At 34.7% G+C, this 18,665-nt stretch overlaps 1 protein-coding gene across 2 annotated transcripts in view; it reads left to right on the top strand.

The window, feature by feature from the left end:
- The window catches only part of LIN7A (lin-7 homolog A, crumbs cell polarity complex component), a 150,652-nt gene that overhangs the window by 56,628 nt on the left and 75,359 nt on the right, over positions 1-18,665 (top strand). The window contains exon 2 of one of the 2 annotated variants that reach the window (XM_008004124.3): positions 1,294-1,412. The exons of the other annotated variant lie outside the window; for it this stretch is intronic. Within the exon in view, the coding sequence (XP_008002315.1) occupies positions 1,294-1,412 (119 nt within the window). The remainder of the gene's footprint in view (positions 1-1,293; positions 1,413-18,665) is intronic. 2 annotated transcript variants of the gene reach the window in all.

The raw sequence follows: 18,665 nt of genomic DNA, 5'->3' as shown, positions 1-18,665 counted from the left end.
TTTGGCCCATGATTGGCAATCAGAATGACTACTTCAAAGAGAGTCTCCATCAAAGTCACTTTTTGTTATTTTATTCAGTTAGGTACATACACCTATGCTAACCCCACCCAGATTCTGAGGTGCTAACAATTCTATTGTAGGTGGCTGTGCTATTATATTTCTTTCTCATTAGATTGTGAGCTTTGAAAAGGGGTATCATATTCTTGTTAAGCTGGCACCAAGCATTAATAACAGAAACTCAAATTACTGGATGGATGAGTGAATGGATAAATTTATGAGCTGATGGCAGGGATGTAGGATGCTTTCTGGAGCTAGGCACTTAGGAATCGAAAACCTCATATCCCATAACATAAATGCCTCAGTGGTTTTTCAGTGAGTTACTTACTGCAGCCACAAGGATAGAAGAGCTCACCCATAAGTATTTTTAAGTGGCCCTTGATTGAATTATTTTCTCTTGGCAATATGAAATAATCCAGGGAATTTTAAAGTTTATGGCTATAAAAGACTACATGTTTCTTGATACATGAACCTTTGATATTGTTAAATGAAAGAGAAGCATTTAAAATAACTGTTATTGAAAACTCTTGCTTAGTACTGTTCTAAAGGCTGGTAGATGGGCACATGATCAGACTTCTGTTTTAGGAAAATAACTTTGTGGACCATTTGAAGAGGTTGTAGGAGAAGAAATAATTCCAATTGGACAGAGGAGAGATGACGAGGGTCTGGAATAATCCAATGGCAGTGAAATGAGAAAAGTACATTAATTTTATTCATTATGATGTACTATACCCTGAGGATACAATGGTAACCAAACCAGACAAGTTCCCACCCTCAAGAAGTTTATAGACAAACTGCAGAGATGCACAGTTTATAGTAATACATGTAACGTTGTAGCTATGACAAACTGAAATAGGAAAGGAAAAGTTGAACTGAAAGGAAGCATCTCAGAGGTAAAACTGACAGAATTAGTTTTGTTATTGCAGTATCAGAATAAATAATAGACATGTGTCCAGCTCTTCTTTACTGACATAATATTCAAACTCATTTGTATGACACAAATTACATGAAATCCCATCAAAGAAAATGTATGAAGTGACAAATGTGTGGAACAAGTTAAAATGACCTTTAACCAAAAGATGAGACCAATAAGCTATGAATATAAATTCTGATTATGCAATTTAACTCCACTTGCTTTTCAATGTCATCATCCAATTGGAATAATAGTACTATGAGCTGATGAGATACAATTTATTCTAGGTTTCTCTATTTTGGTTTTTTTTTTTTTTCATTCAGATGTTGCAAGAGCAATTGAATTACTGGAAAAACTACAGGAATCTGGAGAAGTACCAGTGCACAAGCTACAATCCCTCAAAAAAGTGCTTCAGAGTGAGTTTTGTACAGCTATTCGAGAGGTATGGCACTAAGATTTTAGTAACTAAATTCAACCATATGTCTTCTTCATAGAAAACATGTCTTTTCTACACAAACAGTTGAAATTGTTAAGATTGGAACTACATTTTAATTTTTTGTTTTTAGCTCCTTGGACAGATGATAAAATATAGTTTAGCCTGCTAAATTAGATCCAGCCAGGATTTATACATTCATAGAAAACCAAATGTTGATCTTCTGGTACCAATGAAGGGACTGCCTAGCAGGTGACTGTTGCATGTAGTCTATGCTATTTATTGGTCACATGAAGCCACCTAGAAATTCAGGTAGAACTAGTTATCATTAATAGGGGCTGAGGTTGTCTAAAAAGAACATACAATTAATTCTTTCCCAGGTAAATCTGAAGTAGTAACCTCCTACTGACTAAACGTTACTGTCTAAGGCAATGATGGAAAATATACAGTTAGGCTGGTATGTCTTTCCAACAAATCTACATTGTAATCCTTTCTTGACTAATGGTTTCAAGAAGACTAAGGTGAAACAAGTATATTAAAATGACTATTTGAATTTTGTATTGACTTTGAGTGGGATTGACCATTCAATGAATGAATTTAATTGGTTAAAAGATAAGTCACTTGAGATCTATAAACTATATTGTTTTACTTGGTAACCCATTACTCCTTCCCCAACAGGAACCAAGTAATAATTCATTAGTTAGAACCTAAAGTCCATAAATCCATTTGCCCTGCCAAAAGTCCTCAGTGTTGAATTACCTACTGTTATTCTCTCCAAAGTCTGTTGAAACCGATGACTACCTAGAGAGTTTATTGTAGCATAGGGCAGGCACCTCTCATGAATGCTTGTGTCACTCCACCTTTCTCTTTACAACTCTTCTTGTGGCTAATGTATGTTCTTTTACCTCAACAATACTAGTTTAGTCACTAGGCAGGAAAGATCAAGGTAAAGACATACAAAACTTCTCACTACAGAGTTAAACTGGTGCCTATGCAATGCATGTAAAATTTGACCTTTGTTGGAATTTGTTGACTTATGCTGTGCTTGTGCTAAATATTTATCAGGTGAAGTGCTCACTATTTAATTTTTGTTAATATTGAACACAGCTTAAGTACATAACCATAACAACGTCTCTAAGTTTTAACCTATGAATTTGATTGAAGGCTATAAGGAAATTTCTCAGCATAAGGATTCTTTTCCATTAGCTTCCCCTCAGTGGGAAAGGTATAAAATATCTCAAAACTGCATGAGCGTCCTCTTGATTACAGGTGTCACTCCTGTGCTCACTCTGTAGACCAAGGCCAAATTTCCTATACTCTGTTTTCTTCCTTCACAGAGTGCCATTCCCCCGAAATTTGATGACCTTTTTTTTTTCCATTTTAGAGATTCTACCATCTCTTTTATATCTTAGCATTCTGCTTTCCATAGAAGTAACCAAAGGATAGGATACATCAAATAAATACCTCTGCTCATTGAGTACGTGGCTTATGATGAATTCAGAGTCTCTACCACCATGGAACTCACAGTCTAATGGGAGAAGACTATGATAAATAAATGTACAATGCAATATCAGAGTGACAAGACTGGAGAGAAATAAAGCAGGATTAGAGGGGTCTGGTCGAAGCTCTATTATTTAATGTGGTCAGGAACAAAAGCAAATAAATGAAAAAAAGAAAGCAAAAAAGTAATGGAACAGTCACACAAATATCAGGGCTCATAGTGTTCCAGGTAGAAGAAATCACAAGTGCAAAAACCGAAAGCTAATATGTGTGCAGTAGAGTTAGCAAGGTAGGCTCCCTAGAGGTAGCTGGAGAGGAGAACACATAGGTCCGGCAGGCCATATAGTAAGAACATTGTATTTCTTTCTAAGTATGATAGGAAGCCCCTGGAGAGTTCTGACCTGCTTTTATTTGCTTTTTGAAAATGTGTGTCTGGATGCTGTGATGAGACTACAAGTGTGAGTACAAAAGTAGAAACAAAGAGAGACTAGTGATTAAGTAGTGAGTAGATTGAGTGAGAGATGAGATGATAGCAAACTTGGGACAAAGGTGGCAGCACTGCAAAATGGGAAGTTGTCTGATTCCAGATATATTTTTTTAGAGCAAAGTCAACAGAAATTATTAATGAACTGGATGGCGATATGGGATGTGAAAGAAAGAAGACCCTATTGAATCTTAGGTTTGGGCTTGAACAATTGAATGACTGATGTTATAATAAGGTGGACTAGTTTTGCAGAAGACTATCCAGGAACTCCATTATGGACTTAATAAGTTGATGATGCTTTTGAGATATCCAAGTAGAGATGTCTAACAGGCATCTAAATCTGAAGGTTAGGGGAGAAGTTGGGTCTGGAAATATAAATGTGATATGGATATCTGTTCAAATAAACACACCAGCCTTTTTTTCTTTCTTTTTTTTTTTTTTTTTTTTAGAGTTTGCTAAGGGAAATGAGAATGAAATGAAAATGGAAAGTAAATATGGGGGCTTTGTTTAGGCATTATAAATCCATCTAACAAACTCTTCCCATGGTAAAGTGTGTGCGTCATTGGTAGTCTGTAGAAGTCTATAACTGATCTATAGACAGTTTGGCATTTTCACAGGGAAAGCAGATGATGTAATTTATCTACCTTACATTTTATAAATTTGAACTAGTAAGATTAATTTTATATTCACAGTAAACTCCTTAGTAATAATTTTGTTCTTAAAGGCAATGCACGTTATACAGGAATTGTAAAAGATTACTTCATCTTGGCTAACATTTTATGCCATTCATATGATATTGTTTATATTTGCTAAGTTTGAAATTTTCTTTATTATTCTTATTGTGTTGATTTACATTTGCTGTGGGAAATAATAATAGTAGCAATATATAAACAACGATTCTGAATAATAATATGAATCTTTCTAGTGAAAAGTTATTCAATTAAAATACAAAATATGAATGCATGTTGCCAGGTAGGTGAAACCAAATGCCAGTAAAGAAAAGTGCAGTTTTAAAGTATGATAATAAATGTCTCAAAGTTACATTTAGTGAGCCTAGAATACTTCCTCTCTTGGTGTCTTGGGTACTGATTGTAATACTGGCAAAAAAAAAAAAAAAAAAAAAACTTCGAAGTTTTGGTTTTTTATTCAAATAAAGCTCATAATCTTTGTGGTTATCTGAGTTTTTCAGAAATATTTGCTAGTTAATACTTTTCCTTGTGAAAGTTATTAATGTTGTCATGTAAAACAGAGAAAAGAACAAAAATGACAGTGGCATCATTCTTAGTTGCACTCAGCAGAGCAAAAAGAGTTGCAGGTCACACTTTTGCCAACAAGATTGTAAAATACAAATTATGCTCAAAAAAGAAAGCAGGACAAGTTTTTGCCAAAAATATTTTCATTGCCTTACATAACAGTAGTTAGTATTATATGTTGAAATAATTCCACATTTTGCTTTACTTTTGGATGAAACCACTGAATCAGCTCCTGGCATATGTGCAGCACCTATATGAAAAGAATAGTTTGGTAAAGTTTTAATTTTTTAACTAGAAATAGATGGCCTTAAAAGAGATTCGAAGCTCCCTTAACTATATTTTTCTATAACCTGTAAGAAAGCATGAAAGTATATGCTGAGATCAGTACTGAAGGAAGATCATCTACATGTACAACTAAGAAAGGCATTCCTCTGTCAAGAAGTAACTTACACTTGAATGCAAATCCTCACATATCTTTATTCACAGAATACAGACAGTGGTAAGCAATGCTTTTCTTAGTCATGTTTTATTGCTGAAGGATCTCTAAAGAGCCCTGATCAATATTTAAATTGCATCTAATCTGTGCAAGTGATTTTAAAGAACATGGCAGAGAAATGGGCTGACACATGATACTACTTTTCTATAATGAGATGTGCTGGCTGAGAAGAGCACATTTACACAAGTTTTTGAATGAGAGATGAAATAAATATTTTATGGTACCGATATTCTCTGTAAAGATCATTTCTGTGATTTCAAGTGACTTCAAGCTTTAGCTTCACACTGTATTAATTAGTTGAATTAGCCTAAACATATAAATAGGGTTGAAATATTATGATTATGAAATATTGATTTTTGAATAAAAGAATTCCCTAAGAGAACGGAATTGCAGTGCAAATAGCTCAATTGTCAAGAGTTAGACTTTGCCCCAAAACTTCATGTTCTTTGTGCCTCAGAGAAAGAAATCAATAAATGTATAAGAGATCATATTTTAAGAAGACATCTAATACAAAGAATACAAAGAATACAGAGTACAAAGGAATTATCGTGGCAACCAAAGTAATAAAAAAATAACAATCTGTGTACTATCATCATCTTCTAAGTTGTAAAATGAATTATTCATGCTCCTGCTTTTCAGGATGACGTGCTCATTGACCTGGAGGGTGACATACTGCTAACAGTGGTCTGTTGTAAGGACTTACTCGCACATTTATAACTGCTATATGCAGGTTTGAAGCAAAAATGCAGAACAAAATATCATAATCACCAAAAACTGCCTTCTTTGGCCAATTACCAAACTGAATGTTAGTATTTTCTAAAGTAGTAGAACTATAGAATAAGAAAATAAATCAACACTATATGGAATGACTGTCATTTTGTGATAGTAGGATTTCAAAACTGGCCTGGTTCTCTACTTCTTTGTACATGCTACAGTTGAATTTCTCCATCCTTTCTAAACCTATCTATGGTTATGATAACTGCTTTAGCTAATCACATGTGAGTGGAAGAAGCTATATGTTTCACTTCTTCCTAGGAGCCTATGAGTAAGTAAATGATTTGCCATGTTCTCTTCCCTTTGCTAGGCAATGAGTAAGTTTTATATGATAAATTATCAATCAGTCTGGGTTTAAGAATGAGAAAATAAAAAATATAGACTCTAGCTAACCTTTTATGAACATGTAATCTGAGCAAGAAATAAACCTTTGTTACTCTAAATCTCCAAGGTTTAGAGATTATTGTACCTCAGCATTACCCAGGCTGTCCTGACTGATGATACACAATGATCAAACCAGATTTATTTTGGCAAAAGGTTATAAGCAGCATCAGTCCTTTAATTGCTGTAAAACAAAATCAATGTTTTAAAACTATGTTGTATAAACTGATACATCTTTGAAAACTTATATGAAATTTGTAACCAATATAAGTACCTATGGCCATTAGGCGGGTTGCAATTGTTAAAATTTTAAGAAAGTTGGGTCACAAATTTTATTTGCTTCTTGTCTCTCATTTTCTCCTACTTTCATTATTATTTTTATAAAGGGATTTTTTTGTCTTATGAAATTAAAGATATAATCAAGATAGGAGAAATATTTGGAGTTTATCCATCTACTGTTCAAGTGCTCCTGGTCCCCAGTGAGAATTAGTTTTTGAAGGGAATGGGAATTTTCACCACAATGCCTCCCAAGAAGGCTATGTGGGAAAGGTCACCGTGAGACATTCTGTCAGATCAGAGACAGAAGCAAAGTCCTTAGAGTAGTGTTGTGGTCAAATTGACCAAAGTTTGAATCCCAACTTGGCTACCTATTTTTGCCTTCTCTAAAATTGTACTTTTTAGTTTAAAATAATGGACTAATACCACCAGTCTTGCACTGATCCTGCTAATTAAATATCATGTATGTACGGCTACCTAATACAGTGTGTGGTAGCCAATAATTACACAGTCAATGGATTTTATCATTATTAAAGAGTAGGATCCCACATTATCTCTAAGTATGGTGTTTTGGTAAGTTACGGAATGAATAGCAGATAGAAAGAGACATGGTAGTTTCCATAAGCTGAATCTAAGAAAACACACAAGACTAGTATATTTATATCCATTACCCCACCATCAATAATTAAAATAAATTGAGCTATCGCACCCTAATTCCACAACCATGTGAGAAGTAGCATTACGACACAAGCTTTTGTTCTTGATGCTCTTCAAATTAATGTCTATTAATGTCTTAATCTACTATGTGGATGAAAACACAGAAGGAAAACTTAATCAGCTTTATAAGACAGCCAATGCTTAGTTGGGTGATACAACCTAGATTCAGAATTACCCTAAGAAAATACATACTTGGCTAATTAGTGACAGTATGAGATAAAATAAGGATAATAGGAGAAAGAGGAATTGGAGGAAGAAAGAATGGGAGAGAGTGAAGGATGAGAAGGAGAGAGGGAGGGAAGAAAAAGGGAAGAAGGAAAAAGAAGGGAAAAACAGGGAGAGAGGGAGAGAGAGAAGAAAGAAAAAATGAAGGAAGGAGGGAGGGAGGGAAGTAAAGCTGACACTGAATCATAACTTATTGTAATATAATGGAAAAGTGCAGAAAGAATATTGGCAATGGATTGTGACAAATCTGGATTCACATCCTTGCTTGACCACATCATTTTTTAATCTAGTGCCAAGTTACTTAATTTCTGTGATCTTGGTTTTGCTTATTCTCTTTTTTAAGGTAAAATAAGACAATAATAACTTCATAGAATTGTCAGAAAGATTAAATAAAATGAGATAGCACATTACATACCTTGACTAATACAGTGCCTACCTTAAAGAGTTGACAATTAAGAAACGGTAGCTATTGTGGTAAAAATCTTGATGGATTTAGTGATAAAAAGCTAAAATTAGAAATATTAGTTAAGAATCACCATTGTCATTCACTATTTTTCTGAATGGCCTAGCCACTAAAATAAGTCAAGTAAAACATAAAATAGGTGTAAATATTAGAATAAAAGAAAAATGATAATAATGTTATTCACAGATGATATGATCATATATGTATAAAATCCAAAAGAACCTATAGAGAAACGATTAGCATTGCATTTATTTACATAATTTCACTCCTAGATACTCAATAAAATATGTACATATGTACGCCAAAAAAGAAATATTAGTTAAGAATGAGAAGAACAATGGTACTGTAGTTCTTGATCATTCAAAAAATGCAAAATTTTTAAATAGATGGCTCCAAACTTTCAGATAGATGTTAACACATTGTAGTGGTTGTAGAAAAAGGCAACCAGCATGAAAAGAGATCTGGATACCTTGATAGATGACAAGAAGTTACGAACTTGGTGATATTTAGCCACATAAAGAGAAAAGTAATGTGTAACGTAAGGTTTACCACCCAATAGTGGGCTCATTTGTAATACAGAAAACTTCCTATATAACAACAGCAGAGATTAGATGGTACATTTGAGATCACTTTAGAAAAGGGGTATTTTAGTTAAAGATCATATACAGACTTTATGTTGTAGGTTAAGTAACAGCAAATATATATATATATATATATAATATATATAAAACTTAGCTTTATTATTTTTGCTTTTCGTGCAAAAAATTGTTTATGGTAAAATATGTTTTTTTGTTTTTTAATATATTTAATCTTTTAATCTTTTTATTGTTTTAAAATATTTTGGTGTTTTCCTTTAAACATGGACAGAGTAGCATGTACTTTTTCACATAAAGTTACTATCCTTGTACAATGACATCTGGAATGGCATTGCTTTCATCAGAATTAATGAAAATGCATCTGACATTATGTTTGTGCATATCTCTTTCTGTTCACATTAAACTTAGCTTAAGTTGGCAAATGTCAGAGAAAAGAAAGCTGATGGCTCCTACATTTCCTTTGATTTTATTTGCATTGCTAAATGTGATGGGACACAAAAGCCAGACTGTTTCTTGTGTGATAAGTTTCCTGCCAATGATAGGATGAAGTCAAGAAAGCTTATTTCTGAGCATCCTGAAAATAAATCACACAATATAGATTTTTTTTTCCCCTAGAGAAGAAGTTCAATTTTAAAAGGATGGAAATTTACCAAAACTTATATTTGCCCTAACATGAAACTTTTGACATGTTTCCAATCAAAAGAAACCATAAATAACTGGAGAAAGCTTTATCATTTCAAGTCCTCTAGAAATGCTTGAGCTGGTGGGTTGCTTAGAAGAAAAAAAATTAATGACACCTCTGTTCACTTACTAGAACCTACTCTTGAACTCTGGTATTTTGCCAATATTTCAAAGCCAGTTATGGTGAAAATAACAGCTGTGTCATTCCCATTTGGCATGCAGCTGGGTGAAAACTATGATTGTTTCAGTAAAACTCTGATTTTTATCTCTCACCTGAATGTTGAGGTGTGTGTGTGTGTGTGTGTGTGTGTGTTGCTTCCTCCCAACAGAGTTTCTTATCAAGCAAAACTCCTAATGGAACAAAAATCTTGATACTGCAAGTACATATGGGGTACATATGGAGTTTCTTGATGCAAGATCCAGCGTAATTAATCTGGTGAAGACAGAGGTTCCACTTTTCACAGAGACATGTTGCCCTCACCATCAGCATGCATTCGTGTGAAAGATACTGATAATTATCCTAAAAAGATGCTTTGCCTGCTCTGTTAAAAGCAACCTAATAATTTCACAGCCATAGCCAGAAATCTAGAGTTTCAAAAGTTTTTATTTAGAAATGAAGCAAAATGTATTCTTTTTACTGTCAGAAATTTTTTGGCTTTCCATTGGATAAGTGTTAATGCGCTTGGCTGAACTTGGGTCAGAAATTTAATTTTATTTATTTTTTAAGTAAAGGAGAGCTGAATCTTAAAACAATTTGACAAGAGAGGTTTATCTACATCTACAAGGAAGATGTTAGGCCAAAAAAAAAAAAAAAAAAAAAAAAAAATGAGGCTAGTCTTTCAATTTCAGATTTTCTGGTCTAGTAGGGTGACTCTGGAAAGAACTGTTATTTTGGAGGAAGAAATTAGAGGTAAAATCTTGTGACCTTTCCATTGACATAAAAGTGCTGAAAGAAAGACTTTAGGGAGGGCAAGGGAGTTGAAAATGAGAAGGACATGTAAGTTTGTCCACGGAGAAGATCTACAAACATCTGTAAAGACTACAAAACTCTTTTAAAAGTTATTTCTGCTTAGACTACATAAAACTGAAAGAATTCAAACATCTTCCCTTACTGACAAAGGCTGCATTGTTGACACTAAGCTTTCCAAAAATAATTACATTTGACTTGAGGACAAAGGGTTTCACAGAACCTGAATTCACCTTGAAGTATCTTGGAGAAAGCTCAGGTGTCTTGATAAAAGTCTACTCTGCTCTGACTGATAGGGAATTTAATTCTGTTTGATACTGAAAGCTATGTGAGCTGCAACTTTGAGCACATACTGCTATTAAAACAGATGAAAAATTGTTTGGATACTAAAAATAACACCAATATTTTCATATAAAGGAAGGACCACTCTAAATTTTAACTTACTCCTTTTTTTTGTTTGTTTTTTTGGCTGCTCCATAGACACAGCAGAGCTATCCCAAAGGCAAAGTGTCCCAGAGTAGCCTAAATTTTAACTTCTTATTAAGCCAAATAAAACAGCCTTCTCATTGAAAACTATTTTAAGCAGAAACTATGTTTTCTTTTTTATATATGATTTGGTTAGTAATTTGCATTTATTGTTGTTTTATTTAGAAAGAGGTCATCAATTTTTACAAGAAAAATGAGTCACGTAATTTTTTGTAATATGTGAAATAACTCAATGTCAAATGCAAACAAATAAATAAATGACATGAACATTTACACACATGAGTGGATTTTTCTTGGGATAACTTCACAAATTTCATTAGATTTTCTAAAGTGTCCATGATATCTCCTCTCTCTCCCACCCCTCTCCTACTCCCCAATAAAGACTAATTAATAAGGGACTATAATATCAGTTGAAAAACACTGCTCCACTAGGTAGCCGATCCCCTGTGGTCCTTCCAGTTCTGTGAATCTATAGTTACATAGCAAGCAATCTATGCTTTTCTTCACATAGATTACATCTACATGAAAAGGTGAGCATGTATGGATACTTGGAATATATAACTATGCAAGACTGTGTGAATGGGGTAAGAAAGACAGGTACTATGAAGATTTTTTAACTGATAAAAATAATACTACAGAATAAATGTACTTGTGAGAGGTGAAGCCAGCTGGACTTCTGGGTCGGGTGGTGACTTGGAGAACTTTTCTGTCTTACAAGAGGATTGTAAAATGCACCAATCAGCGCTCTGCAGCTAGTATTGTAAAACACACCAATCAGCACTAGGTGGCTACCTAGAGGTTTGTAAAATGCGTCAATCAGCACTCTGTAAAAACGCACCAATCAGCTGTCTGTGGCTAGCTAGAGGTTTGTAAAATGGAGCAATGAACACTCTGTAAAATGGACCAATCAGCAGGACATGGGCGGGGACAAATAAGGAAATAAAATCTGGCCACTGTAGCCAGCTGCAGCAATCTGCTTGGGTCACCTTCCACACTGTGGAAGCTTTGTTCTTTCCCTCTTCACAATAAATCTTGCTGCTGCTCACCCCTGGGGTCCGTGCCACCTTTAAGAGCTGTAACACTCACCGCAAAGGTGCATGGCTTCATTGTTGAAGTCAGCGAGACCACAAACCCACCAGAAGGAACAAACTCTGGACACATTTGTTTTATTCAATTTTCTGAGAATATAATTTATCATTTTATCAGAGGAATTACAAAAAGAGAATGACTACATCACCCATTGGGAACAGAATTTTAAAGTATAGTTATAGTTCTATTTCTGCAGCTTTCTCTGAGTAAAGACACATTTTTAATGATGTGTAGAGAGTGCAACATCAACATGTCACTTTCTGGTAGCAAGTACAGGAGCCATCTTAGACTATAATTGCACTAATGGGTCATTGATCTTAAGGATATCTAAACAGACCCTTACAAATCATCTATAATGACTCTGAAGGCTGTTAGTGTCATTGTTGTGTAAATACTCAGCCCAAGCCTTTCTATTTGCTATTACAAATGATAAAATAAACAGTGCATATTTCCAGAAGCTTATAATTACATGTACTTACACAGTAGTTCAAAATAATAGAGTCCTTGAAGAAGTTGTATTTTATATCAGTCAGACAGAGTGAACATTCTGTCTTCTGTTGAGATCACAGGACTGGAAATCAGAACTTCTATTTTTGGCACACGGATGACAACTGTTTTTTTTGTTTTGTTTTGTTTTTCCCTCACAGTGAACAAGTCATTTAACCTTTTCTTGCTTCAGTGTTGCCAATATAAATGGAGAGAAAGAAGTTCATTTGTATAAGCCATCTAAAATGAATGTTAAGTTACAAATGGACATTTTTAAGCCAGTTTACTGTTATCCCTGGGGGTAATTTGCATGTAAAAAGAAATGAACTTAGTATCATTCATAACTCAAATATATGCAAGGCGATTACTAGCTTGCTCCTTTCCTTTCTTCTTCCCTCTCTTCCTTCCTTTCTTCCTTTTTTTTCTCTCATAGGGAAATATAGATTTAGGGCTGAAAACTGATCCCAGCTTTTTTCATTATTTCCTTGCTTTTCTTTGTATATAGTCTGATTGCAGTATTTTTTCCTAAAATATATTTAAATTTTATTTATTTAAAATATTATAAAGAGATAACCATACTGTTGAAATATTCGGGAAATGTTCTCTTTCACTTACTATAATACTGCTAAGATTCCATAATTTTGGCGTTGCTGCGGTTCATTCTCTTTGGCTGCTGTGTGATATTTCATTGTGTGAAGATATCACAGTTTATAAAATCACTGTCTCTTATTGATGGACATTTGAGTTATTTCCAGGTTTTCACTATTGTGATTGACACTACTACTAACATACATGTGTCTCTGGTTAGATGACCAAGGCTTCTCTGGGGTGTTTGTGTGCATGTGGTATTTCTGGGTCATAAAGTATAAGAATATTCAATTTTTCTTTTCTTTTTTTTTTTTTTTTTTTGAGACTGAGTCTCTCTCTGTCAGCCAGGCTGGAGTGCAGTGACAGGATCTCAGCTCACTGCAACCTCTGCCTCCCGGGCTCAAGCAATTCTCCTGCCTTAGCCTCCCAAGTAGCTGGGATTACAGGCATGTGCCCGCATGCCCAGCTAGTTTTTGTATTTTTAGTAGAGACAGGGTTTCACCATGTTGGCCAGGGTGGTCTCAAACTCCTGACCTCAGGAAATCCTCCCTCCTCAGCCTCCCAAACTGCTGGGATTACAGGCGTTAGACACCGTGCCCGGCCAAGAATATTCAACTTTAAGAGACAATGCCAAACAGTTTTCAAACTTGATTACTCCAATTTATACACTGACAAACAATGTATAATTGTTTATCCATATTACCTCCAACAGTTGTATATGAGACATTTAAATTTTCATCAGTGGGACGTACAATGCAGTGGGGTCTCATTGCAGTTATTACTGGTGTTTACTTGATCAGTCAATTGTTGAATATATCCTCTTAGCTATATGTGTTTATTTTTCTGTGAAACATCCGTTCATGTGTTTTTCTACTAACTTGGGCTTTTACATATTCTTATATATTCTTCTTATATATTCTTCTTAGTAGCTTTTTTTGGGGGTGGTTTTTATAGTGAATATATTCTCTTCCTTTGTAACTTGCCTTCAAGGTATCTTTCATGAATAAAGTTCTCAATTTTAAGTGCTCACATTGCTCTTGTTTAGAATATGCTTTTTGCGTATCTCACTTCAGAAATCTTTCCCTACCCCAGTGTCTAAAAGATATTTAGAGTTTTCCTAGTCTGTCACCTTACGATCCATCATCGTCTCCACGTAGGAATCTGTTTCTGGGTTCTCATCCCTTCGTTACTATTTAACTCACGGAGAGCCAAGGGAATGAGTTTGGGGAAAAGGGGTGCCACATAGTTTTGATCCTAGCTACTTGTGATCCCAGCTTTTGTCTCAGTGGGAGATTTCAATTTGTATCTGTCTCTCTCTGTCTCATTTTCTCTCTCTCTCTCTCTCTCTGGGGGTGTGTGTGTGTGTATAAAAGTAAATTAGTAAAACCAAGGCACTCATGAATCAACATATAATGATGAGTGTGTGCCATAAACTAAAGGTCATGGTGATTCCAATTCTGTTCTTTGCACCTGAGATCCAAAGGGGGCAAAAAAGTAATAGAATACAGCCTACTGCTCTCAAAAAAAGTTAGAACTGTTTCAAATCCATAATTTGTGGATCTCCATCTATTTTTCTTATTAAAATTAGTTAAAGTTTTAAGTAATAGTCATCTACCTTATTAGACTGAAGGTAGAAAATGTCTATTTTAATCAAACAGAAAATTAGTGCCTAGCATGATATCAGCCAAATAATAAGCATTTCATAAATATTTGTTGGGTGCATGGAAGAATTCCTTAAGATGACTCATTTTTATTAGTAGACAAACATATCTTTGATTTTCATAAATCTTGAATTATCAAAGGGGACTCTGAGCTCATAGAAATCGCAGACAAAACATGCTAACATTTCTAGTTCAGAATAACATCTTACATTAAAATGGCTTCCACCCTTGAAAAGTGATCTGTCATTAGAGCCAAATTTTCAGGGTTCTTTATGTATTTGCATAAATATGTATGTTCTTATGAAGGTGCAAATGTGTAACACATGAGTTTTCATGTAGTAAATGTATAAAAGTTGGTAATGTATACAGGGTTAAAAGGAACCATAGAAAGCACCCAGTGCTGCGCTTTCTTTGCCTTTGGGCAATCATAAACTTATTTGTGAATCAGGTAAAATTATGGGCTTTTTTTCCTAGAAAAAAATGTACATGTGCAAATATTTTTATTAAAAATTCAGGGGGTTGGTAAATCTGAGACTGATCCACTTGGCACCTTGTCCTACTGTAAATGTAATTTTATGGATGAGAAAATAAGATACAGAAAGTTTAAGTGGTCTTTCAACCTAGTGAGTGCCTAAGTTAGCACCAGAACCAAAGTATCGCAGGTCCCAGTCTAGTTCTAGTTTTACTTGTTATGGATAATAGCTAAAACAGAACATTCTGGAATGTGGGAATAATGAAACATTATTTTAAAGCTTGTCAGTAATGAGTTAAAATAGGAAAATTGCACCATGATTCCCATTTCCACAATCCCTATTCATAAATGTTCCATTTGTACCAACAACAATTTTTAAAATTTATGCCGTTTTGTTCTTTGCCTCAGTTAACACAAGACAATATATTGTCTTTCGGTATTCTATTTTCTCATATGTTTGTTATTCAAGTTTTCAAGAAACAATGTAAAAAATTTAGTTACTAATCATTGTATAATTGGCATTATTTAATCAAACCAGTTATGACATTTTCAGAAAATTTAAGCCCTTTCTGGAATAATTTAGTATTTTAAGACCAAACTTTAGCAAATGTATTTCTGGATCTACCACAAATATGCAAGTCTATTTAAATGTGCCCATAGTTCTTTTCTTAGTAGGTTAGCACTAAAGGCAGAAAAATCATTTTCAACCAATAGCCACAGAGTTAGGAAGAAAGCCTGTTTTCTTAAATAGAAATGTGTGACATGTAATCTTGTTATCCCAAATTACCTTGTTTTTCCCATGTCAACCGGTTCGCCATATAATAAGCGATTCCCAGGCTTGATTAAGCCTGATACTTGGAAACTTTGGAACTACATTTTCTATTTCCCATAGATCAACATGTCAGATGTATCCTACTGCCTAAAGTCCAGCCCAAGAGTACTTTGCTGCCTATTCCCTATTTGCTAGCACCTAGAAATGCAGCTACAGAACCCAGCCCTACCAGTTGTTGGGCAAAATAGCAGGAAAAAAAAATCAGATAAACAAGTAACCAACCAAACAAAAAAAATATAAGAAACCATTTACCTTAGAATAGTCCAGGTGAGGGATTAGAGACTCCCAGTAACATACCTCTTCCTCTTTTCAATCTTGCTTCTGGAAAGATGGGCCAGTGACCAGTGACATTTCAGATAAATCATTGAGGTCTAGATAGCCAACAAAAGCATAACCTTGTTGACAATGCACAGGTATACATTTTCCGTGTTAAATGCAAAGATATGCCTCTCTTATTTCAAATCAGAATGTTTTATTTTCACTTTCATTTTTTTTAGAGACAGAGTCTCACTCTATTGCCCAGGCTGGAGTGCAGTGGTGTGATCATAAGTCACTGCAGCCTCGAGCTCCTGGGCTCAAGCCATCCTCCTACCTCAGCCTCCTGAGTAGCTAGAACTATAGGCTTGTGCCACCATGCCCTGCCTAATTTTTAAAAATTGTCTCTGGAGACAAGGTCTCGCTATGTTGCCCAGGCTGGTCTTGAACTCCTGGGCTCAAGTGACCCACCCGCCTCTACCTCCCAAAGTACTGGGATTGCAGGTGTGAGCCACTGTGCTTGACCTGTTCCTCTGTTTTAAAGTCAGGAAAGGAGAGGGGGGATTAGCCTTTCTGGAACACCAAATAGATTAGGTTATTTCCCTTTCACTGATTTCCCTAAACACATCTTCCTACACAATTTTCAGGTCTTACCAACCTGGGGCTATCAACAGGCACAACAGCCATAAAAAGAGAACACCACCACACACATCTTTCTAAAGAATACTCAGGGCTAACTGCTCTGAGGAATGTAAACCCACATGGAGACAATATGGAGAAGTTTACTGACAGTCAACAAAATTAAAGAATTCTACCTTACAGTGCATCTGATCAAAAGGATATTCTGTTAATTTTCCTCTATGATCACCTGCTTAGCTGTCAGTTATTGTTGATTCCCTATTTTAGAAAGTGAATTGCAACTGGATTCTATAAAAATTTCTTTGAAAATCATTTGATCTCTTCATATATGGGACGGTAACTATTTTGTCTCCAGGATAGAGCCAACTACTGCCACATGTTGAGAGAATTGAGAATGCTAGACATTGACTGAGTAAATCAGACTTTCCTAAACAAGCTATAAAATATGTCCTCCAGTCTGCACGCAGTGTCTCACGCCTGTAATCCCAGCACTTTGGGAGGCCGAGGCAGGTGGATCACGAGGTCAGGAGATCGAGACCGTCCTGGCTAACACGGTGAAACCCAGTCTCTACTAAAAATACAAAAAATTAGCCGGGTGTGGTGGCGGGCGCCTGTAGTCCCAGCTACTCGGGAGGCTGAGGCAGGAGAATGGCGTAAACCCGGGAGGCAGAGCTTGCAGTGAGCCGAGATTGTGCCACTGCACTCCAGCCTGGGCGACTGGGAAAAAAAAAAAAAAAAAAAAAGAAGTCCTTCCTCCAAATGTGACAAAGATTTTTGTCAAGTATATTTCAATGAAAACTAAAAATTAAATAGCCAAATGACAAGGTTGGAAGAAATTTAAGGTCTTAGAAAATTGCGAATACACTATAATAGCTCAACAGAACTTCTCAATAATAAATGTTTTAAATTTTGAAGACAGTCCCATGAGAGGGCAGTAATTTATTAATTACTATGGTTGAGGAGTTTGTAATTATGAGCGTGATTCAAATCACATTGTTGATATTTCATGAAAAATATCTTGTCAAGCATAAGCAATTATTCAAACAATAGTTAACAGGAAGAGATTCATTTAGAATATTCATTTGCCTTAATTAATTTTGGCTCATCATTATAGCTGAGGGAGGAATTTTTCAAGATTTCCATGACTTAAGGACTGCAAATAATAGAATCGCTGAATTATGCTTTGTATTCAAATTTTCATCTTAGAAATGATAAACTTGGGTAATAAAGAGTTGACTTAAAATGTTGATTTAATCACAATGGCATAAAAATAAATGAAATTGATCGTTGTTCCAATTATGGCTTTATAATACTTTCATTGCCAGGTACAAAGAAAAAAATTGAAGTGTCCAGTATTTGAACATACAACTATACAAACGTATTTTCTTCAACTTGAATTTATATATAATGAAAATTGGACTCTGTTAAGCTACAGCTTTAAATAATTGTCAAAACAGTTATGCCATATTTAGTTAGCTAAATATGATCTAACAGTGAGAAAAATACTTTAAATATCAACTAATATTCTTATATTTTATAAAATATTTCTATTTTGTAGAAGTTTAAAAAATGTTTTCCTCATTGAATTCCTAGTGATAAAAAGGTTTACATTTGTCTATTACAAGATTCTAGAAATATTTTTACCATCAATACCTATGTTTAGTTGTGAAAGTTGCTTTACAATAAATTCCTAATACAAAACGACTTTACAAACAAAATATTTATAAATTAGTCTCTATCTGACTGTTTTGTTTATTCAATACCCAATGTTCTGATGCTTAAAAGTATTGGTTTTCTTTTGATAAAGCAATATTTATAATGGTTAGAAAAACATGCTTATTGAAGTATATTTCAGTGTGTTTGGGATTGATATACATAATGACAACTAAAAAAAAAGTAAGATGAGTAGGTTTCCTCAATGCAATAGCTAATTTGAATATA

Source organism: Chlorocebus sabaeus, chromosome 11 (assembly GCF_047675955.1).
Source record: "Chlorocebus sabaeus isolate Y175 chromosome 11, mChlSab1.0.hap1, whole genome shotgun sequence".
In the NCBI taxonomy this organism is placed as follows: Eukaryota; Metazoa; Chordata; class Mammalia; order Primates; family Cercopithecidae; genus Chlorocebus; species Chlorocebus sabaeus.
This window is presented reverse-complemented; position numbering and strand designations above follow the sequence as displayed.